General features: G+C 37.3%; 2 protein-coding genes and 1 non-coding gene across 3 annotated transcripts in view; 1 reads left to right on the top strand and 2 right to left on the bottom strand.

The window, feature by feature from the left end:
• Positions 1–3,067: 3,067 nt before the first annotated feature.
• trnat-ugu (transfer RNA threonine (anticodon UGU)) lies at positions 3,068–3,140 on the bottom strand. The gene has a single exon. It is a non-coding gene; the product is annotated as a tRNA-Thr (tRNA).
• A 782-nt stretch (positions 3,141–3,922) lies between these two features.
• On the bottom strand, positions 3,923–9,197 carry hhipl1 (HHIP-like 1). The gene is made up of 9 exons (XM_052580534.1): positions 8,689–9,197; positions 7,359–8,005; positions 7,135–7,278; positions 6,704–7,032; positions 6,468–6,594; positions 6,078–6,223; positions 5,838–5,919; positions 5,041–5,123; positions 3,923–4,767 (listed from the first exon to the last, which is right to left on the bottom strand). Exons 1-9 carry the CDS (start codon positions 8,977–8,979, stop codon positions 4,214–4,216), a joined length of 2,403 nt encoding a protein of 800 aa, XP_052436494.1. The 5' UTR covers positions 8,980–9,197; the 3' UTR covers positions 3,923–4,213.
• Positions 9,198–11,276: 2,079 nt separating this feature from the next.
• The window catches only part of ccdc85ca (coiled-coil domain containing 85C, a), a 39,173-nt gene continuing 25,923 nt past the window's right edge, over positions 11,277–24,526 (top strand). Inside the window, exon 1 of the mRNA XM_052580535.1 lies at positions 11,277–12,280. Coding sequence (XP_052436495.1) covers positions 11,575–12,280 — 706 coding nt within the window. The 5' untranslated portion in view covers positions 11,277–11,574. The remainder of the gene's footprint in view (positions 12,281–24,526) is intronic.

Below are 24,526 nucleotides of genomic sequence, written 5' to 3'. Positions count from 1 at the left end.
GCCCTGTGTTTAGCAAGCTTTTACAGCCTCCAAAGGGCAACCCTTGATCCATGGTGCTTCAGACATGAATCTGACCACTCGAAAAAAGTGTGAGTAGCTCTTGAGAACTGGGAAAAGGGCTTTTTCAATCAACCAGAAAGCTTACGCATGCTGAACAATATTCTGCAGAGTGTGTTTTTGCGCTGGCGACTTTGGTTTAGTAAAATAAATATGGCACTAAAACTGCCAGTAGGTGGAAGCAAGTCCCTGTCCTAATGCATGATTCATTAAATCAGTCCAAACAGCTGATTCCTTTAGAAATGAAGCTAGAGACATGTTGTATTTAAAATTGCCCAATTCACTATTCCCTACATTAGTCCACTTATATAGTCCAGTTGAAGGAGTGAATGAAAATGAGTGCGCGGGTTCGGACACTCGTTGTTGTGATGCATGGGATTGAACGTCTTCGTCCACTATGGTTTCGGACAGCACTACCACTAGCTGTCCCCTCAAATGTGCCCTGTTTAATGGTGTGATTTCAGACACAGCCACAGTCTTTATGAATGGATCATGGCTTCATCACACAGAGTGCTTTTGAATACCTATGATGTGCATGCCTCGGTTTGTTCTTGCAAAGTGAATGACATACTCGATAATGTCAGCTCACATATTGTTTGCAAGTTCCATCATCAAGAGAGTCTAATGGAACTTGCAACCATAGTTAGATATAGCTAATGATGCTTTTGGGAAACGCAACCCTGGGTAGTCCCAAATCCAAGTGTTTGCTAAGGTGTTCTGGATAAGTTGCTATGTGGTTGCTGAGGTGTTCATGGTAGTAGCTATGTGGCTGAGCAATAATAATAACACTGTGCTTAAGGTAAAATTTTGGTTAAACACTTTTAAGCCCATCAAGGATTATAATTTATTACATTTTTATGGTCAGCCGGTTTCTTTGCCAGCTATGCAATGTTAACCTGCTGTTAACTTGGGGGAGGGGCTGGGTTCAAGCCCCAGATTGAGTGTTGGGGCAGTAGCCGCGTTGGGCTCCAGGTCTCTGGAGGGGGCAGGTCCTCAGGAAGGCCCCAAGCTGTGAGTAAACAGCTGTATGCAGGATCGCTTGGTGGTCTGGAGCCAGCCACAGACCCTTAACTCCCACTCACTGACCCGTTTGTGTCAGTCTCCCCCGTCCTATTAATAGACAAGACTAGTGTAAATATTACTAAAACTAGTCATTTTCTAATTTCAAAGTAAAAACTGGTGCTACAGTCTGCTATTGTGGTGGATGGGCCTTAAAATTCAATTATTATCATTTTAATTCAAGTGAGGAAGGATTTTGAAAGTGTGACAGTAATCAGTGTTGAGTACTACTAAGGAAATGGGATTTGTTCAGGTTCAGCGCTCCATTTAAAGCTTGCTAGAGGAAGGCACTTACTAGTGTCCCATTAATTGAACATAATTAGCAAGAATACAGAGTGACTAATATGTGAGATATGAAATGAGTTCATGCTGGGGTGACATGGATGTTCTAATTTGAAATGGCTCGAAACAACCTACATCCTACTGCCACATCGTCCATTCTTTATAAGGGGAGCAGTATTCAAACCTTTCAACATTTGCTGATTTTACATGTAATAATCATTGTGCCATCGTCTGGACAATGTATTCCACACAGCATACGGCTCAGTTTTCAGTCATGAAGTATTCACCTTCAGATCCTGTTTGATCCAATGTGATTCATAACGAAAATAAATACCATTTTTGAATGTGATGACAGGATTTTTATTTTAATGCACGCTCTAAATCTTCTTGACAAAGGGAAGGATGAGCAGAAGCACCATATGGGTGGACTATTGTTATAATATTTAATTCCCATGACCATTGATGGCAGATTCTGGTAATATATATATATATATATATATATATATATATATATATAAATATATATATATGTCTAAAACGTACAGCAACTAACCAGTACTTACATTAAATTAAGGTTAATTTTGTTGTCAGTAAAGGATTTTCATTAATTTAAAAAAATGGCAATTTAATTTTAAAAATCTCTTTGTGTTTAAATCTTGGATTGCTAGACTGTTCATATTAATTAAATTCATAACAGCAAGTAATTTCTTAATCTCCCATGTTTTAAATATATTGTTATCGAAGGAACGTTGTCATCATTATACATTTGTCCAACCGCAAACAATAAACAATATACAGTTATGTTTGTATAGTCCATAAATCAAGAAGAAAGAAAAGGGGAAAATAAAATCCATTTAAATTAATAAATAAAAGTTATTATTAAATAATTAGAATTATTAGAATTATTGTAGTGCAACACTGCCATCTAGTGTCATTACATGGTCACTCTCACTACATAAATGTCTTTTCTTAAATTAATTCACTTACAATGCCGGTAGGTGTCACTATAACATCACATTTAATTAATTAGAAGTAGCACATTAGATCAAGCCCTTTTTAATAAAAAGCCTTCTCCTTCTTTCTATCTAGTTTTGATTACACATATACACCCATGTTTTAATAACCATAACAATCATAATAAATCTACTAAAATGCTATTCACCGCTCCATTGCTTCTTTGTTTAACCTGAGACCTGCTCTGTACATGACGTGTTTCTGGAGGCAGAGAGCTAAATGACTTTTCAGAGGGATGCCAGATTTGTAAAGGAAGTTGGCAGAGATAGGCTGGCACTACCTATGTGATTGAATGCTCAGCATATCAATGACCTTGTTCAAAGCAGAGCTGGAGTTCAGCACACAAAGACACCATTATTACAATGAGAACAATGTCATCTACCCACATTTGTATAACAGCTTATTTAGCTCCTGTTTGGATGAAGATTTTAAGAGCATGCAAACTCAGTTTTATTTTCTTTCTTTTTTTATTTTTAAGACAAAACCCTGATATGAAACTTTAAACAACAATTATACTCAAGCAAACAATTATGCTTAAATTTAACTCATGAGTACTTTTGTTCACATTTCCATATGATAAATTGAGTTATTCTGTTAATAGGAAGTATAATATAAAATGTATATTTGCCATAAAATCTGAAGTAAATAAAAGATGAGGCCCCAGCGAGGATCGAACTCGCGACCCCTGGTTTACAAGACCAGTGCTCTAACCACTGAGCTATGGAGCCAACTTGCCATTGGCTTTCTAGCTAATGGCTAATAAGTGTAAAACTACGCAGTGTAACTACGAAAAAAAAAACAATTTCTATTTATACGATGAAATGTAGAATTTTTACAATATATTTGTCTTGTATTTCATTATATGTCTATATATTTTAATGTCGTATTTAGATAAAAATGTTTAGCAAACGAGCCCCTACTTTGCTCAACGACTCAACAACCAAATGAATTTGCTACGAAAAATATGTAACAACTAACGCTACTTTACATAAGGTTATCGTTTAGAAACAATATTAAAAGTTGTTAGCTGTATCTACAAAATAGACTAGACTAGAACGGCAACTTGTTATGTGTGCCCTATTCACAACATAGCACTGAATTTTTTTAAGTAATTGTACAAGATGGTAATATTGGTACTTTGACAGATTATTAAATAAATACCATATTCATAAAACTATGGTATTTAAAATATAGATACTGTAATATAACATATAATAGCGTAATATATTAAAATTAAAAATATACAAATATCCGAGATTTGCTCAAAAATGAAAATGTTATCATAATTTACTCACCATCAAGTTGTTCCTAACCTGTTTATTTCTTCTGCTAAACACAAAAGAAGTTATTTCGAAGAATGTGGATAACCAAACAGTTGACAGTAGACATTTACATAGTTTTTTTTTTTTAATGGCAACTATTTTCTTTTTTGGGAGAACTATATCCTTTAAATTGGAAGTGCGATGTTTTTCTTATGTTTTGTGTTGTTGTAAAATAAATCACAAAAACATCATAATTTCACATTTATTTGTGACTGCAGGATGGTAAATTAACTGTTACAAAAGTTATGCAATTACGTAACTCATTGGATAACACAACTTCATTGATTCAGATTAAATGAAACATCCACATAGGTCTATGAATTTGAGCATCAAACCATGAACATGAATGCTTTGTTATGATAAAAATTAAACTCAAATATCACATTTTATTATAGTCCATATGTCTTCTGTATTGCAGTTGGTAAAGTTGAGGTAGACCTATGCTACGACTAATAACAAAAAGCTAGTTTCAGAACTTTTCACTCCAGGCCTGATTTTCCACATATCACTCCTGCGTCTTCGTAGTGAGCGCAGTTGTGTGTACCAATCCCAGCATGCTGACAGTCCAGGAGAGTTTCCTCGGTCCCCTCACACTGCACATCATCCAGAATAATCTTCAGGTTCGTCCCCTCTCCGAACTCAGCATGCTTGGCAGCCTTTAGTGCATGGTGGAACCCAAGCTGCCGGCAAACCACTATGGCATTCTTGGTGTTCCAGAGATCATCACAAACAGTCCCCCATTCCCCATTAGCGTATACTTCTACCCTTCCCCGATCCCCCCGACCCTCTTCATCCCCGACCAATCTCACTGCTCCGTTCTTGTGCTTGCTCTTCCTGCGTCTACCCTTCCTCTGCCTGGATGTCCTGATGGGCTTGGGTGTAGTTGGGGTGAATGGTGTGGGGGTGATCTGCTCGTCCTGCTCTCTAAAGATGTCCAGCAGTTCTTGAAGCCAGTCTTTTGAGCCAGTGTCAGGAGGTTCCTCTGGATTTGAGAGTCTGGGATGCTTTGTTGGAACATGGACTCCTATTAGGGCTGTGAAAAAAGGGATTTTTAAAATCAATCACATTGTCATAGAGTGCAGCAGGAATGCATCTTAAAACCCGGAAAAGAGCTGCCATTGCTTCGGGTTCCATCATCTTAAGGTGATGTTAACTTCTGACTGGGCCTAAAAAATACAGCATTCCGTGGCATTCTACTTCATGTTTGGCATAACATGAAATACTGTATTTTGAGCATATCTTCATGACAAAAACATGTTTTAGATGTACACATTTTCTACATCTCTTTAAAAGGCAACCAACTTACTTTCCTTTGGCTCGAATGGTATAAGATTGCTCCTAACACGAACTGAAAGAGGCTCATGATGACATTTTCCTGGGGGTGCACGTCTGTAATAAAGCAGGGAGAGATTTCATTTCTTTAAATTAATATTCTGGGTTCAGTTGACATCATTTGTGGCCTAATAATGTTGTTTAGCACAGAATTTATTTCAACTTGTTTCTTGTCAGATGTACAAATGTAGTAAATGGGGGCCAATTTTTGGAGGATTTATAAACAGTTGTTAAGCTTAGAATTTTATAAACGCACTTATTCTGTTAAAACTTTGTTTTATTTGAGCTTTAAAGTACTTCTTGACATTTTTACTGTTGTTTTAGGTGTTACGTTGTCACATTGTAGCTGTAAATGTGGAGCAGAACAGAAAAGTTACATTTTTCAAGAAATCTAAAGTAAATTCTCAGACTTAAATCATGTTAATATGCACATATTTTATGTCTTGTGGCTATACTTTTAAAACAATTAATGTTTTAACATTTACAGATTGGCCCCTTTCGCTTCATTTGTAAGTGTTTCACTGTTACCCAGAATTTTTCTTTTCTTCTCTTTTTTTTTCTTTCTAAGTAATGGAGGAACAAGTCAAAATAAGTTCAGTACTTGGCCAGGTTTGATTTTCTCTACGTCAGAGAGTGAGAGATAGATTACAGCTGCACGTATTGCTGCCAACACAGCCTTTTCATCTTTTGAGAGTAAAGTCTGTTAAGAGGCAACACAAGCTGATCTTTGCACACCATGAGACTACCTTGTGAATCATAAAAAATAAATACCTTGAAGGATCGGCAATCTTGTAGACAACACCTGTTGGAGATGTTGCACTTGGTATTTCGGTGGACATAAAATAGAGTTCACCTGGTCACAGGAAAAAACAAGTTGAGTCACATTAAATATTGATCAAATGACTATAAATTTCTAAAAAGGTTTTTTATTCACTAGGAGGCCCTAGTATACTTTTTTTGCAGCATATAATGCATTGAAAGGGAACATATATAGCCTTTCTGGGTACATACCTGCTTCATCCTCTGCAAACGATATGATGTATGGATAGTAATTGTTAATGAGCCCTGGAAATGAACAAGTCAGACCCACACCCATGCAAACCTCACTGTATTCCCAATTGTGTGTGTTTCTGTTTTCCTTTAAACTCATCAGGCGTCTGTGAAAAATACATAGAGCACATGTTAGTTATTTTGAAAAATTACCTTATCACCTTAACTAGTATCATAACAGCACATACACTAATGTTCATTAATATAGTTGAAATATTATTACAATGTTTTCTTTTTTTTAAATGTAGCTTATCCCTGGCAAAGCTGAAATTGTGATCATAATGTTTGATCATTTGATCATGTCTTCATAACATTGAGCCGTAGTGTACATACATACATTTCACTACTTACCCACTCATGAAGTCTCCAAATATGTACATGCCATTTAAATTAGGATTTTCACAACCTCTGTAAACATATCCACCTGTGACAGATTTACCCATTTTGTGTGGATATGCGTAAATCGGAAGAACATCATCTAGAAGTAAATGAGTTCATAATGTAAAACAATTAATGGGTTCAAAAATACTTTTTCAAGCATCAAGAAATTTAAAAAAGCCTGACATTGGGAGCATCTATATTCCCACCTAAGGAGCTGTTGGCACAGAGTTTTTTGTCATAACAAGAAAAGCCCTCTTTTGCTCTCCAGCCATAATTCTGGCCCTTCTCCACAATGTCTACTTCCTCATACTTATTCTGGCCCACATCCCCACAGAAGATTCGTCCTTTTCCTTCCTTGGTGTTCGGATCTCCTCTGTCTACCGAGCACCTCCACATGTTCCTCACCCCGTAGGCAAACACCTCTGGACGAGCATTGGGTTCATGCACAAAAGGATTGTCTGGTGGGATTCTATACAGTGGCCCCTTTTCGTTGTCATCTACATCAATGCGCAGAACCTTTCCCAAAAGGGCAGATCTAGCGGAAACATATAGATAAGAGATGGAAAATTATTATAGAAAATCTGTCTTTCTTGTACTAAACTGAAATGATGAGTTGATGTTGTAGAGAACAAATTACTTGTTCTGTGCATTTCCGAATTTCCCAAATGGATCTCCAGCCATTCCGCCATCCCCAGTAAAGATATATAAGTATCCATCATCAGCGAAGAGAAGCTGTCCACCGTTGTGATTAGAAGCAGGTTCATCTATCTCCAATATTATTCTGAGGATACATGAAAACACAAGGGAGTATTGGACACTAAACTCAGTATGTATGCATAGGGTCAAAGAAAAATTGCTCACCTCTCTGAACGATGGTCAACCACGTTCATATCCGTAGAAGAGATACGGAACTCACTGATACGGATTCTCTCATCAAAGCCTACCTCAACAGAGTAGTAAACATAGAGCTTCCCATTGTATTTAAAGTTGGGGTGAAAGGTGAGTCCCAAAAAGCCTCTTTCGTCACCTTCCCATGGAGATGTCAGCACAGCCTTTGTGATGTTCAGAAATGGCTTTTCCAGCTTCGATCGATCTGGAAGGTAAACCCAGACCAGGCCAACTTGTTCAGCAATGAAAAACCTGTGTGTGCCATCATTGGCATGAACCATGGCAAGAGGATTTCTGAGTCCATTGGCAACCTCCTCCAAACACAGCTGCAAGCAGCCTTCAGAGTCCGCTGCGGTGCGGCCCAGATTTTTGGTCAACCGTTCATTGCTCAGCAGATGAGGATAGCAGTAATCCGGGTCATCCAGCTCGAGGTACTGACAAAGTCTGTGCTGATCATGCTGAAGTTCCGACAGACGTGGATCGTCAGACAACAAAGTAAGAAAGGATCTGCACTTGGAATGGAATTGAGAGCAGTAGTCCGGGCAGAGTCCAGGAATGGTCCGTAACGGTGTGCTGGGGTCTTCGGCATCAAAAAGGTGAGCAGCGTATGGAGAGCATTCCTGAAGAAGAGAAACAGGAAAAGTGAGGGATTGTAACTGAATCACAATGGCCTCAAGCAATGGATCTGACAAGTCATGTCTGCTACTCTGAGAAACCACAAGTTAACTACTTCAAAAGTCCCTATGAGAACCTTGGTTGCTAGCATTTGCCAGATCGTTTTGACTGTTGCAAAGTTTTTTTTGTGATTGTGGATGCATTCAATTAGTCGACAGTAAAGACATTTAAAGATAACATATTATTTTTATTATGTTATTTTTGAACATTCTTTTTATAAAGGAACCATGAAAAAAAAAAGTGTTTGATTTCCACAGATTTTTATTTTATTAATTACAGGCATATTATAAGCCTATGAAGTATTTTCTGTTTTACAGGTATCTACGCTATTATGTTCATTTAAATGACTGTGCATGCATATATGGATTTTAAGTATTTGCTGATTCAGTTTTTTTTCATATTGGCCAAAAGCGGTTCCTCGCGATTACTAATGACGTCATTTGGCATTTCACCAAACAACCGTGTTTAAACGCCTGACAGGCAGACCGTTGGACCATCGTTTACAATTTATGGCTGCAAAATGCGGTACGTGTTGAGAGGCGAATGTGGTTCGAGTACATTTACCAGCAACAAGAAGAACAAAAAATGTCAAATTTTGTTACAAAAAAGTTAACCAAACTTAGCCTACCTGGCAGAGCAGATCCTGGACGTACGCTGCACAGTTGGAATACCCGTAATAATCGAAGTTATCCATTATCCGATAGTATTTTGCCATCAGCTCTTGGTCTCTGGCATAGTCACAGCAGCCGAAGTATTTATACATTTGACAGAACTCAAGTTCTTGTTGAGGCTGAAAGGGAGGTTTAAAATCCAAACACTGCGGATGCAGGAACGCAGGTGCGATCCAAAACGCCAACAAATAAAACAAAATAAACGGCGATGGCCATATACGACCGAAAACATCGCAAAAGTACCACATAGCGCTCAAATCCTGGCGCCCAACTTCTGATACATGGAAGTTAAAGTTGTGCAATGGCGAGGATACTCAGCGTGTGTCCTCACTGACTTGTGTAGTCTAATCGTGCACTTTGCTCTGATTTTAATCATCAACCATTTCCAAACAAGTTCACGTCTTATTTACTGTGTAGCGACTAAACTCTAATCGCAGATCTGTTGGACCTGTATCATACTAAACCAACTCCTCCATGTTTGAGTTACGAGACGTGTCTGACATCCTGAGCAGATGTGAGACACACACAGGTCCAAACCGCAATTCTCCGACTGTAACTCATGTCTGCCATGTCTACGTGTGTTATGCTGGAGTTTACCATAGAAACGATATATAAAAAAACTGTTTAATATTTAGTTTAACCCGTTAAACAGACATTTAGCTCATACTTAATATTTAAGTAATCTTGAAATATGTTTCAAATGTGTTCTTGCTGGAGTGAAATGGAACAAATCAGCTTTCTGGAAAGTGTCTGCTTTTATCAAATTTGAATTATATTTGTGTAGGCTATTGAGCCTTCATGTCAGGTCAGAATAACACTGAGATCTGTTTGAAGAGGAAAATAATGGATTAATTAAACAATTGTTGTTATTTTATACAGAAACCAAACAGAAAGTCAGTCTCAACAAAAAAAAATGAGGATTAAAGTGTGAGCACTGGCCTACAATGTGCGGAAACAAAACAATAAGCTTTGTCCCATCTGTTCTTGCTGTTATGCAATCATAGTTTACCAGTAGCCTAATATTTCAAACACTTGGATCCCCTCACTTTGTACTCATGTTCTGTTGAAATAAGCTTTACTTCCTTGCTGTTATAATACAGTCTGCTATTGTTTTATGTATAACTACTTATAACGTTTTCAGAAAGGTGGTAGCTATTTATACTACAGGATAGTAACACTTTTGTTCTGAGTTAGTGTAACCCCAAATATGCAGAAAATACAGATGTGAAAGAGGATTGTATTTAAGTTTTATATCTGATTGAACATGCAAACATGAAGCTTCAGTATCGCTTTCCTGTCTCCTGAATGACATTTTAACCCCTGAATTGGAAACATTTCAGAAACAAAAATAGCAGTTAAGTAGCTGCATGCTGGTTAATGTGCAGTGTGTCTGTTTCTACTTTATGGAATCAGATCATGTAAAATAGTAGCCTATTCCCATTTCTAAAGAATAGAGAAAGGTGGTGATATTGTGTGTTGGTGTCCACAGTTTATTTGTTGCATAGAATTGCATTGTGTAGGTTTGTGAAATGTTTGTGAAATTTGGAATGTTTTCTGGAGGATAAGTTCCAGCCATAATATTTGTTTTTGTAAGAGTCTCTCAGCAGATCTTCGGAGATTCCAGCTGATTAATGAATGCCTGATATAGCATCATAATTACAGATGCGAGCGCTGAGTAATTTTAGCCACAAGATGGCGATATGTTTACACAAGAATCTAAGTTAATTACTATAGATTTAAGTGGGACCTGCTTTTTAAAGGCTTAAGTGATTGCAAATCACTATATATTTAAATTACTCATGCACACATTCATTCATTCACATTACAGGACGTATTAACATATGAATAGGCCATTTTCTGAGTTTGCTCTATTCTTTAATATCCTCTGGAATGGTCCTAATGCTTCATTGTTTAAAAATAGGTCAAACAATGTTAACAAAGTTATAATTAACGAAATAAAGCCCCATTTGAATGCTCGCTGAAAGCTTGGTGGCTATTTTTGTAACTGCATTCAAATGAAAATTATGAACTGCTTTTGGAAGCAGAATATTAGGCTACTGATTCCCTATTGGTTGAAACATGCCTACCACACTTTTGCTTGTTTTCAACCCTATCATTTTTCATTCACACATCTCAAGTGATGCAATCAAGCACTTGGTAGTGCTATAAATACCACTTCATTTAATTTCTTTCTTTCTTTCTTTCTTTCTTTCTTTCTTCAGAAACAGCCAAACAAGTTCCTCAGTGTAAAAATAATGTTTCGGTTTCGGTAATGTTCGGTCTTTTTCTAATGTTATTCCACTGTTATGTTCCCATTTTATTCAAAATATATTTTCCATAATAGTTTTTAATGTATTCTATACACATTTTTTTACCGTATACATATCTACCAGGAAAAAATCGTGAAATCTGAAAGCAGCTCTAAGGTGAATTTCAAGTCGTCCCACGCCCCCTATAGGAAGAGGTAACCAGGCAATGCAGCGAAAGCGTCGCGTACAGCGCTGACGTCACAGAACGCTGAGCTGAAGCGCGACTGCAGGCGCATTTTCTCCCCATTCATCTGCCTCAGACGGAGAGTCACATCACTGGGCATAGTGTCAGAAAGAGGAGATTCCAGCTGAAATAAATATGAAATAACAACAGAAGGGGAATTCATATCTAAAGCGGCGTATTGTTTCCTTATCTGGGTCAGCTACGTGAGTTTTTTCGTTACAGAGTTCGGCTTTAAAAACTGTGTTCATTTTAATTATGAGTTTAATATTACTCGCTACGTTTTCGCAAAGGAATGATTAAAAAAACCGTGACCAGATTTCTCGAGTCAGACCACTTTTAACAACAGGAATATGGCAAAAAATATTATAGACCACCAAAGGGATGATTTAAGCAAGGTATCGGATGAAGAACTGCTTAAATGTAGCAAAGATGAGCTGCTTAGGAGACTCCGGAAAGTGGATAGTGAAAAGATTAACTTGATGGTTGAACACGGGAACATGATGAAGGACGTCAACCGGAGATTACAAGTGCATCTCCACGAAATCCGGAGCTTGAAGGAGGTCAATCAGAAACTGCAAGAAGATAACCAGGAGCTTCGAGAACTGTGCTGTTTCTTGGATGATGATCGGCAGAAAGGAAAAAAGCTGTCCAGGGAATGGCAGAGATTTGGCAGGTACACTGCCAGTGTTATGTTGAAGGAGGTTGGTATATTCCAGCAAAAACTGAAAGACCTAGAAACCAACCAGGAGAGTGTGATGAAAGAGAATGTGGAGCTGAAGGAGATCATCCTCATGTTAGATGATGAGAGGAATGGAGCCGGATCCAGGAGCTCCATAGACAGCCAATCCAGTCTGACCAATCTGAACGGAGGTTCTGCTACTGTGAGGGATGTTGGAGACGGGAGCAGTACCTCTAGCACGGGCAGTGCTGGGAGCCCTGATCACCACCACAGCCATATTCACAAACCTTCAGAGGGAAAGATCATGTCTATCAGGAGGTCTATGGATGATCTATCAACCAACCCTCTCCTCAGAAGCATACCGAATGGGCTCAATGGTGAGTTTGGGCACTTGAATTTATAGTTTAGTGCAAAGCATCCCACATGTCTCAAAAATGATGGTTATTTTGCATATCCTGTGCATGAAGAAAGTTTTTTCCCCCCTGAAAGTAATACGAAAAAGAAATAAAAACAAACAAAAAAAACATTCTCTGTAAATCAAAAATTTGAAATAGTGAAAGTAATTTATATTTCATGACTTATTTAAGAAAATCTACTTTTCTTAAATGTATGTTCTTAACAGTTATCACTTTTGACAGATGACTTACAAAACATGCCTAACATACTTTTCTGGTGCCCTTTTAACATTGAAAGTTTTATGCCATTGTGTGCATTTGGTATCCGAATATAGAAAAAGATGTTTCATCGTTTCATTCGTTTTGCTGAATTACATGCACAGGTTGAGACTTCCATTGGTTTCCAGGGAAACACTGATTATACAGGCAGTTCTGGCTGCTTCAGGTTTTCTTTGTGACAGTATTATTGTTAACAATAATTGCTTGAGCCCATGAAAACAGGTCTTATGTGGGTTTAATACTATCTTGGCCAGTTATGTCAATGCTTCAATACTTCATACTTCATTCAGGAAACAGGCATTTCACGCACAAATGGCTGAGAAACTCATTTCTGGTTGAAAGTTATGAAAATTGATCTATTAGAATCAGTCTGTAAGTTCTCCAGTCTTCAGTGTTACGTTTTCCTTCAGAAATCATTCTAATATTTTTGTAAATACTATTATTTTTGAAAAAAATGGTTAGTATTTTTGTGGAAACCGCGATAATGTGAATATTACTGACCCCAAATGTTAGTGTCTAATTCAAATAATACACATATTTTGGGGGATAAAACACATGCATTGCTGTCATTGTTTTAGTCAGAGGATATTACAGAGAGTTTTCCTTTCTGTTTTTGACTTTCTGTTCTGTTTTTAATGCCACTAACCTGTAACGCTATAGAGGGTGTGTATCTGTTCAAGTGCCTGAAGGTGCCATTACGTCGTGTACTTTGAGTGTTGTTTACTTTTGATTTGCATGCATGGACTGTCTGATACCAAATGATCTGGCGTCATAGCGTCACATTTGGCTGTTCTGTCATGTACTGGTTACATTGTTTTTAGTTTTGATCACATGTCCCAGTGCAGCTTGGTTTATTCCTTTTAATTCACGGCTACTTATATGCTGCTTTCCCCTGTTCAGCCTCTCAGTGAGTTCTACTCAGAGGAAATTGATGGTTGATATTTGTATAATTTTCACGTTTAGCAGATGTTTATATCTTTAAAGCCTTACTAATGAGGAATGCAACCATGCAATATAATACAAAGTGTCCAAATCTCTAGGTACAAGCTATGTGTTATGTGCATATCTTGCCTGTTTATTTTTGGTATAAAAGAAGAGTAGAATCTGTGCATTTGCCAAGAACATGAATGTAGTAAAAGTGCACATTTGACACATTCACTCAGCAGGCCAGGTCTATTCCATCAGCAGATTCACTCTAACAGTAGGGTTCTTAACTTGTTACCGCCACATGACAGGAGATTGATGACAAGCTTGCCTCTAGTGTGGCTCGTCGTAGCTGTGGCAGAAAAATGTCTGTTATTTACTGCTGATAGTGTCAGCTGGAAGAGCCTGGCATTGATAAGAATGCTTTTTTATAGTGTTTAAGACATTCTCGAAAAAGTGTTTTTGATGTGAGTAGACATTTGAAATGATTTTTTAAAATAAAAATTTGATATATTTTAATATTCATTGTTATAGAACATTGGGTTTCTTGCTTCTACTATTTATTTCAGACCTTCATAAGCTGTTAGACAGAGACCTTGTCTTGTTTGTCACCTGACCAGCGCCTACCAGACTGTTTTCATCTGATTATTCAGTGATCCTCAGTTTGTCTCCACCCCCAACCTTTCTCCCATCATGACATGCCATACACTCTCAAAAATAAAGATGCTTAATTAAAATGTTCTTCACAGCCATGCATGTCATAGAAGAACCGTTTTTGGTTCTACAATGAAACATTTAGTCAAAGGTTCTTTAAAGAAGCATTTCTTTCTTACCTTTATAGAAGGTAAGAAACATTCCATTTATGTTGTTGCACATACATTCCATAAATGAGTTTCCAAAGCAACCCCTAAGACTTGGGTTTAAATCCATAATTTAATCATTTTAATAATAATTAGTGTTTTTGTGAGCTTTGAAACTACTTTGAAAACAGCAACCACAACCTGCATCATGTTGGGAAGTGCATAGACAAGCAGAATTTAGTTTTCTTTAGAAAATGTTCAGAAATGTTGAAACCCTGTTTTCCTTTGTAATATAGTCAATGGGGAACTGCAGTGCATTCTTAGAACTATAGTAGCATTGTATTTAAGCTTGTGTTCAGTCATGGTGGGAGATTAGACTGGCCGGCGTTCTCTTTCCCAGGCTTCACCCCCCGATGAGATAATCTGAGCCACAGGTTGCATCTCTCCTTGTTTACAATCCTCAAAACAACCAGCTTGGACTGCCAACCAACCAGAAGAACATTCCTGCTCCCCATACCACATAGACAGAACTTGAATAATTCCTATTTCTTTCCTGCGTGACTTGCATCAAAACAGAAATCCTGTGTGAAACCTCTCTACTGCATAGTATGAAAAAATGTATGTTGTTCTCTTTAAAAGAAAATAAATCATCTATTTTTAGTGCAATATCGGTTCACCAAGCTTTCATCTGTGCAACATAACAGAAGGTGTTTTGAACAATGTTGGTAACCAAACAGTTTTGGTTTCCATTGACTTCCGTTGGGAGAAAAACTGAGACTTTTCTCAAAATATCTTTTGTTAAGTTATAGAATAAGAAAGTCACGCAGGTTTGGAGAAACAGGTTAAATGATGAAAGATTTTATTTTTATTTTTATTTTTTTTACTTTTGGTTGACCTGTATCTTTAAGTGTAATATTACATTTTTACAATAATTTTATAGATAAACCCTCCTGAGACCTGTCTTTGAGGTCACATAGCTGTCTCTTTGAGGGGTAAAAGTGGTTCTATCCTGCACTGAAAAGCCTCTGGCCCCCCAGCAATCCACCAATGGACTGAAGGTTTAGTGGCTGGGGTCGAGATTCTGTTTCAGAGTTCAGATAACACTCCTCCCTGACTCTTCCCACGGCTGGAGTGAAAGGACCTTCAGTTGCTTCCATTCAAGACCCTGCATCAGGCCTTTAGAGCCGTTCTGCGCCACTCAAAGGTACAGATGTCTGGCTTGTCATAAAACGGATCCCAATTTACGAGTGAAGCTTTCAGTCTAGAGGGGTCACCCCTTTGAAAAAAGCCCCTGGGTTACTTGTGTTTGATTGAACTTGAATTGGATTAAGAATTATTGTCTTAGTATTCATTGACATTTCAGTTAGCTGGATAGCTCACAGTTCTTTACCAATGATGGAAACTCATGAATTCCCTCAAGTAATCTGGGAGATAATTCAATTGATCTCCTGGGAATGGCAAATACTGGATTACATGGTTGCAATTTTTAATTCCCGGTTCTTGTTTAGTCATGCTCTCAGGTGGTAACCAAACAGTAAAGATCGAAGCAATACTAGTTAAAAGGTGTTTTTTAGTGGCTCTTTTGAGTGGCTCTGCAAATGTGCTTCCTTGTTGAGGATGTCTTGAGCTGTTGATGCGAGGCATTGTTCTTTAAAAACAAACAGTGATTGAAAGCACCTCCCCAACTTCTCAGACTTGTCGGAGGGGGTCTTTGGTTCTGCTGAATCTGAAGTTTACTGTGTTATTGCTTGTTCTCTGCTGCTTGTCTTTGCCTCATAAAGAAAATACCGTTATAATATTATGAAGCATGCAAGTCCCTGTGAGGCAGTTTTGCCAAAGAAAGCTTTAAATAGGCTTGTAATTGGGCTGTCCCAATTAGAAAGATGGTGGAGATGTGGAAAAGAGCCTTGTTTTCTCTCACAAAACCTTACTGATAATCTTTAGGTGTTGAGAATCCTCTCAAGAAACTTCATAAACAGATTCACAAGTTAATGAACGTAATCACACCTAACTTCTATGATGCTCCAGTCTTGGGCACATTGCCAAATGTCAAAGCTGACTTGGTTGTTCCTGGAAAGGGCCACCTGTTATCTTTTCAGAAGGAAACTGAAAGGGTTAGAGATAGCTGGGGAGTTTTTTGAAAAACATTTTAGAGGATTTCAATTGAGAAATTTCAGAAGTCTGTTGATGTATATAGAATTTGCCCTTAATAGAAACTTTCAATCTACAATAGTTTATGTACATTCAAACATCATGTGTAAAAGTTCATTGTGGTGGACTTGATAGTCATGAGATACACGAGAACAAATTATTATTCAGTGTTGTTGACATCACTTTGGTGTAAAGCATATATGTTGACCATATTTAAAGTTATGTTGACTGTATTTTTAATGAAACAGGAAGAGTAGTTGTTTTTGTTAATTGAAATAAATCTGAAAAAAAAAAAAAACTTTAAATAGCCTATTAGATGAATAAATTTGAATGTCACCTTGGTGAAAATGAAGTACTATAAAATTACTAAAATTAATAAATTAATTTAATAAATTAAAAAAGAAATAAATCTAAATAAATCTAAATAACAGATGGTTTAAAAACGTAAATCTGAGAGAACTGAATCTTTAATGATGATTTTAGTTGTTGTTTTCCCATAATGCCTTTGAATGTTTAGCTACTGTGCCCATCCTATACATGCTTTGTAGTACAAAAATGAAGCATCCCAAATGAGTTTTCTTTTCTGAGATATCGTCACTTTTGTGTATTCACAAAGTTGGCTGTCCAGAGTTTCTGCATTCCATGACAACAATAGTGGAAGTTTCACATTGTTACTGAATGAATACTGCTGAAGGGGCGGGGGATCTGCGTTTAACTGTTCAATTCTCTTGTACTCTGGATGCTCAGAAGGAAGAAATGCAGTCAGCTGTGGTCGGTGAACTGGTTAACCCTGTCAGAGAGCTGAACAGATGTAAGGTAATGAAGTCACCACTGAATAAATAAATGTACACATGCCTACACGAGCCTGAAATTTCTGCCCACTGAAGCCGAAGAATGTCCAGATTGAATTAATTAACCAGCCATACGAAAAAAAAACCTGGTTTTGTTTTGTTTAACATTCTACCTCAGTTCTTTCTTTTCTACTCTCCTCCTCTCTTTTACCCTGAGGAAAATATGAAGGCAGTAGATGGAAAGGGGGTCACCGCACGGGTGGCAGCACTGGGTAGGTGGTGATCTCCATAGCAACAGTAATTATCAGTTGGTTGATTGATCCTTTGGAGCTAGATGGGGGCAGCACTGTTTGTATTCAGTGATATAGTGGGTCAGGAGACTAGAGGGCACCTGGGGTGAGATGACTGAGAAGAAGTATGTTTGGGTTTCTGGACCACATGAAGGGAATGTAATCAGCATGTGATGTTTGTGGAGGATTTTGGTGGCTGTTTTCTCACATTTATTGGATTTAGAGGGATGGATGATGAAAATTTGGCAATCATCTACTTGCCCTAATATCTAGGAAGCTCTTAATCATATAGCAAAACTGGAATTTGGCCAACTCCGGAAACTTCATTTGTGTTTGAACAGATGATTACTGTAAAATCTTTGGGTTAATTGTCCATTTAAGGAATGGGTTATCAAACTTTTTGATGCGGTTGACCCACAAAATATGTATTGATATTCTTTCTAAAATATAAAGGTAACTATATTTTCATGCAGAATCACAAATAATAATAATTGAATGCAAATTATTATCTGAAAAAATAGTTTATATTAAGTTTATACTGGGTTTATTTCTACCCACCATTAGGCTTAGGCCTTACATTTGTATATATCTGAAGAGAGAGAGAGAGAGAGAAAAAACTATGCCTGTTGATACTCGATGGAATATATTAATATTGATTTAATTCAGAATTTCCTACCAGCCTTTAGATAGCATTTCATTTTCAGAAAATGCTAATAATGCCTTATTTTAGCTACTTAGGTATTTTATCATTTTATTTATTATCTCTGACTTTATAGTATCAGCTTTAGACATCACGCTCACGTACCGTTGGCTAATTGTCTGATGCATATGGGACACAAAAGTTGAAACACTTCAGGAATGTCGAAGTCGTGATCGGATTGGTCGAATTCTACAGGATTTCCGCGAGACGTGTGTGTCGCGCTCTTTAACGTTCCACCTGGAAACAAAGATACCATGGCACCAAACCTCCTCACGAAAAAAGAAAGCTGCTGTGTTTAAAACTGTGACGCCGAGCACTTATCAGCTAAATGCTGGATTTTCAAAAGAATGTGAAATATTTAAAGTTTGTGGCATAGAATCTTTAAAATACGTCTTAGAGTTTTACACACCGTTCTGTTATTATTGCGACATTTCCACACCTCGAAACATGACGATGACTGAAACTAACTGATTGGTTGTTGGACATGTCGGTCAAACGGCCTCATGGGAGGGAAAATAAGGTATAAGTACTTCTAGTGCATGTCTTTCTCAGTAATGCATATGTGAATTGTTGTTCCTTGAATGGGACCACTTTTTCATGGCAGCTCTGAAATGGGTCAGTGTTTCCAGAGTGCTGTCCGGTTCCTAAAGTACTCGTTGATGTCAAAGGGAAGGTCAGCTTTCAGCTCCATTGCACAGATCTTGTTGATTCAGGTTCCTTGTCTTGGCATGCTACCACTGGAGGAAACTAGCCAAGCATGAATAATTCCGGTCGGATGAGACTTTTATTGCTGAATTATTTTTCTTTGGATGATGGTTTCCCAATAATTTGATATTCCAGCGACTTATGTGGAGTTTTCTTCCTGAACTATATGTCTCATTGTAGAAGTCGTAGCATAGTGGTTAGAGAGTTTGGGGAAGTCATGGGGAATGACTAGGGGGAAGTCAAAGCCTAGTGGTTAAAGAGTTTGATTCCTAACCCTAAGTTTGTGGGTTTGAGTCTTGTGCTGAGCCTGCTTCATAATTTTTTTTTACAATCAATAACAAATTTGTTTGTGTAGAAAAGCAGGTGTTTAATTTAATAGCTTCTTTCTACACACATATTTTCTTTTGTGCTTGTTAACAATTTTCCAGATTACATCTTCAGTTTTGAACCACTCTGGAGGTATTTGGATGGATCTTTTTTTTTCATGCTGTCCCTCTACTCTAGACACAGGGGGAATGGGGCAGGACCCCTGCCTCTGTCTAGAGGGGGTGTGAGGTTGGCGCCCTTGGTTTGCTTGAGCCATCTGTCCAACGTTATTGTTCAGCATACAAAGGGGAAAGAGTCCTTCAAACACCACAACTGTGAATAGCCATAACGTCATTCTGCTCAGTCAGGAGAGCATCTTGTAGTTCTGGAGCATCTCTGTTTCCTGTTTTTTCATTCCTGCGCCTTTTTTACTCTCTTTTTTATTCCATTGACATGTTTGCAGTCAACTATCAACTGATTCTCAACCCTCTCTGAGGGAAGACCTTAGTGAAACACCGTAATCTTTCCTTTCTGCACTTCTGTAAAGACAAACTTGTGAGAACATGAAGTCGAGTGACGTCAGTGTTATCAGTGACATCAGATATTTCAATGGCATGTTCATGAATTGTCAAATGGGTTTAATGTGCCATTGTTGTGCAACAAGTGAAGCGAATTAGTATTTAAAACTTGATTTTCTGAATTTTGTGAGACATGCAGTTGTCCTTAGCACTCCCATTTGTGGTACTACTTGCACTTCATAAACTACATTTGAACCTTTTTTGAAGAAAATTTGAGTGCTGCATGACTCTGCACAACTTGCCACTGAGATAAGTCACACTACTTGAGGTTTCTTTGATTGAACGAGTTGCACACTGAAGTTTAATTGTTAGGGTCAGGGGTTAGAAAGCACTGTTAAACATGAAGTGTAGCTTGAAAATCCCACTAAATGTACTTTTCGAAAGAGTGGGTTTTTTCAGTGCCCTCAAACTGTCAGATCTGTCCTGTGAGATGTCTTTGTAGTTTGCCAGATGAAGTGTATTTGGAAATCACTGTCTTCCGCACACATGTCCTTGAGGATACTTTAACAAACGTTGATTTCCATGACTAAACATGGAACAACAGAGTTAAAATAGCGAGAGCTTTTTGAAGTTCCTCCATTGGTTAAGAGGCTGTAATTTCTCACATGCCAGATTTAATTACAGATCATCACCTTGAGGGGGAAACTTTAGACTTCATGGGGGAGAAATTAGAACATGTATACATTGCCTGTATGACATACTTGTCTTTGTTATACCAGTTTTTGTTGTAGTGAAGAAGTATATATAAACAGGTCACTCTTGCCTCTAATGTGCAGTAGTTTCCCCACAAAACATGGTTTAAAATCCTAGATGCCATAGTTTTTTGATGACTCAAATTAATAGTTCACACACAAATGGAAAAATTGCTGAATATTTTTTTCACCCTCATGCCATCCAGTATGTTTAAGTATGAGACATTTAGCATTACATCAGACACTCACCAATGGATCTTCTGCAGTGAATGGGTGCCATTAAAAGGAGAGTTTGAACAGCTGATACAACCTTGACAATAATCCACAAGTAATCCACATGACTCTGGTCCATTTATTAATGCCTTGTGGAGCGAAAAGTGACGTGTTTGTAGGAATAATTTTTTTTAACTCCAAACAATTGCATCTGGCCAAAATGATTCCATAATCCATAATAATGCTTCCTCCAATAAAAAAGTCCATCCCTCCTAACATATTTGTATAGAACTGTTTTTGCTTGTAATCGGTCCTTGATCTTTGCATATTTTTCTCCTGAATCAGATAAGACAACTTTTCACTGGAGAAAGCACTATTATTTGTTATTATTATTATTGTTTCATTTTTTTACATCACTAGATGTAAATTGTTGGTCTGTAGTCATGTGGATTACTTGTCAGTTATTGAGGTGTTTTTCTCACTTGTTTGAACTCTCATTTTGACGGCACCCTTTTACTGCAGAGGATTTATTGGTGAGCAAGTGATGTAATGCTAAAATCTGTTCTGATGAAGAAACAAGCTCATATACATTTGGATGGCCTAAGAGTGAATTCATTTTCAGCAAATTTCTTTTTTTTTTTGGGAACTATTCCTTTAAACATCTCCTCTCAGATGATTCCCTTACCTATTTAAGGAGTTTTAAAACACACACCTTACTTCCAATACACAAAATGCTTAAAGGCTTACAAGTAGAGGAATAAAATCCATATCATATGATCTGTATGCAGTTTTGAGATTCCTTCTCCATCATGGGTGGATCTGTTTGCCCAATAATCATATGCTTACTCAGGATAAGATGTGCAATCAAACAGTGAGTCATGTGTACAGCATAGAGATCATGCACAAAACTGAGTTTCCGGGTAAAAGAACATTTGAATAAGAAAATACTAGAATAATACTGTTTCCTCTTCTGGTACTGGAGTTGCACTGCAGTCTGTGCATGCCGAATGCATGTGTGTGTGCTGAGAAAAAGAAGGAAAGAGAAGCTCATTTGGCAGAAACTGGAGGTGTAATACTAAAGCACTGGCAGGCCCTTTAGTCAAACACTAGGGCTTGTTGCTAGGATACATTCTTATCAATACCTTGGTATGCCGTCTATCTTCCCACACGTTTCTCGGCGTGCACCCGCTTATTCACTGCTCTATTTTTGAATCAAGCCAAGTCTGCAGCAAGCTGGGAGACCCCAAACCTCTGTGTTAACTTTTAATGTTGACGAAAATGCCCCTTGCATTCTGAAGAAATTTACTTTTCTTTTTTTCTTTTTTTATTCTAGAATGTGTAATTATTCAAATTTTTTTGCTGTTGTATGTCGCAAACATTTTTTAGTCATAATAATGTATTTGCAAGATCTTTTTCAACCAATTTCGGTTTCTTTACTGTCTTTTTTTCTTTTTCTCTGCATTGCAGAGCAGAAACAAAACCGAGATTCATCATATCACTGTTAGTTGGGCTGAACTTTGCTCATCTCTGCATATTTTCAGAGGGCGTGTGTTCAGTCATTGCAGTCTGTATTAAGATTGTTCTTTTGTCGCGTGTAATATGTCCAGACAGATGTAGTAGATAATTGAGGGTTATTTGTCATTAAGTCGTTGATTTGAAGGCAAGCAAACAAAACGATTGCATAGTTCCTTAAATGCACAGCTTCTGTATTGCATAGTTACATATGCAAACAAATGGGTTTCTTTATCTTTACCTTTGTAAACCATTTCCTTTGTGTGATGATGGACAAGACAAATGAGAACTATGCATTGGTAAGCAGAAAGTTGATAATGTACTACCTCACAAACTCCTTAAGGAATGCAGTACTCTATGTGCATAGTGTGCAAAACCTGCATGATAAATTGCACATGCCAAAATGTGCATCCCATAATAATGTGCAATCCCACAATTCACTGTTAAATTTAACCTTCAGTTTTCAGAAAGACAAATGAACCATTAAGTGTTGTCAGTCTTTCATTGATTGAAGTCAGAAATTAATTAAAATGTAATTTTATGCAAAATTCCAAAATAATTCGATGTCAGTGGAAAATATAGATGTTTTTTTTTTTACACATTATAACTATTGTTTTATGTTTTTTGCTATTTAAATATTTTTAATTTGTATATTTATAGATTTTAAAATGTATATTTTAAAATTTAAACAACTGTTTTATTTTTATGTTTATATTTATTAGTTTGTTTGTTGGTATGCACTTTAGTATTTAAAAAAAAACTCTTAAGTAGAAAATGTGAATATCTTTTTAAAAATGTCAGTTAAACCAATTATCCATCGGTCTCTTGTAACATTGCAACAAAATGTTTATTGTTGCAAACTAGTGTTTCACATTCTATTTTTAAAACCACTAGTAAGCAATGCATTAGGATTGCATTCTGAGCATGGCAGTTGTGTCATGGTAAGTGAGGTGTCAGCAAATCCTCTGATGGCTCCTCCTCAGAGTGCTGTCTGGAGACATGCTCTGCTTTTCCTTCACCGCCATTAAGTGCTTTACTCCCGGTGTAAAGCCTGTAGATAAGCGATAAAATAACCATATGACCAGATAAGCACATAATGTGACATTGGCGTGAGCACATTTATTGCTGTGTATTTCCAGTGTCTCTGGCAAAACTCGTGGGGACAATTACCTGGCAGTAAACACACACTGAGCAATCATTCTTCACCGAGAGAACACACAGCGTGGTTCACTCTTACGAGTTCAGTAAACCAAACAGATGACCCCTGGGCAATTTACACCTCTTTAAAAAGACAAACATCAAGTTCCAAATGGATAGAGGGCAATAGAGCAGACAGGGGGAAATGTAGTGAGAGAGCGAGCATATGCCCCTCTGCTAATCTACAGATTTCTGCTCTAAGATGATTACAGCTTTCAGAGCCAGCTTGAAAAAACACAGTCGGCAAAATGGCTATAGTCCATCCAAAATGACTTAGTAACTGCATTTAAAGCGAATTCTGTACCCCCTACAGAGTAAAACTCATTAATTAGACACTCAGCAGTGGGTTGTTCCGCATTACAGGGCCAAACAGCAAAGGAATCTTTAAAAAGCTGTTTTTATTATTGTTTCTTGCCTTAATTGTGTTGCTGGCTGTTATTCAGCTGCTTTCTTAATGGACTGTGAAGATTGATTTGCATGTTCTAACAGTGGGATCAAGTATAAAATACAACATTCAAATGTGAACGTTTTGTCAGTATTTACTCACCCATAGGCTGTTGTTGTTTTTTTATGGGGAATGCAAAAGGAGAATAATTAAAAGTATTTTATATAATTTTTCTAACTACAAAAGTGCACAATAAAAGAATTCGGAAAGAGTAATGGCTTAAATCTGTAGCCTGTTTTAAACAAACTATCATATGGCTTTAGACTTTTATGATGTTTTTGGTCCATTTTGGAGCTTAAATAGCTTGAGAACGGTTCAATAGCTACACAAGATTGATTAAAATTTTAACAGAATGTTTAACAGAAAAACTAAATAGCATAAAAGTGTGAAACAACAGCTCCACCTGTATTGATCTGCTATGAGTTATTGTATAGGCTATTTGTGCTGCAGCAGAATGTCTTAAATACTAAACACACAGTTTCTCGAATGTCTTTGCAGTAGCAAAGTTCCTGTACTTGCTTTGCTGCAGCAAAAATCCAAAACAACAGTAATAACCAACAGCAGCAGCAATTCAGCAGCAGTGTAGCAGATCTATTCTGCCAAAACTAAATGTATTAACATTGTCATATCCATTACCGTGTAAAA

The sequence above is a fragment of the Carassius gibelio genome, chromosome B17 (assembly GCF_023724105.1).
Source record: "Carassius gibelio isolate Cgi1373 ecotype wild population from Czech Republic chromosome B17, carGib1.2-hapl.c, whole genome shotgun sequence".
Classification (NCBI taxonomy): Eukaryota; Metazoa; Chordata; class Actinopteri; order Cypriniformes; family Cyprinidae; genus Carassius; species Carassius gibelio.
This window is presented reverse-complemented; position numbering and strand designations above follow the sequence as displayed.

Excerpts from the sequence above, each read along its gene's own strand:
- hhipl1 (XM_052580534.1), bottom strand. The coding sequence starts at position 8,979 with ATGTGGTACTTTTGCGATGTTTTCGGTCGTATATGGCCATCGCCGTTT. Across the intron at positions 5,920-6,077 it reads GTTTGCAGAGGATGAAGCAG|GTGAACTCTATTTTATGTCC; the intron begins GTATGTACCCAG and ends TCCTGTGACCAG. Across the intron at positions 4,768-5,040 it reads ACCATTCGAGCCAAAGGAAA|CCCTAATAGGAGTCCATGTT; the intron begins GTAAGTTGGTTG and ends CTTTTTTCACAG.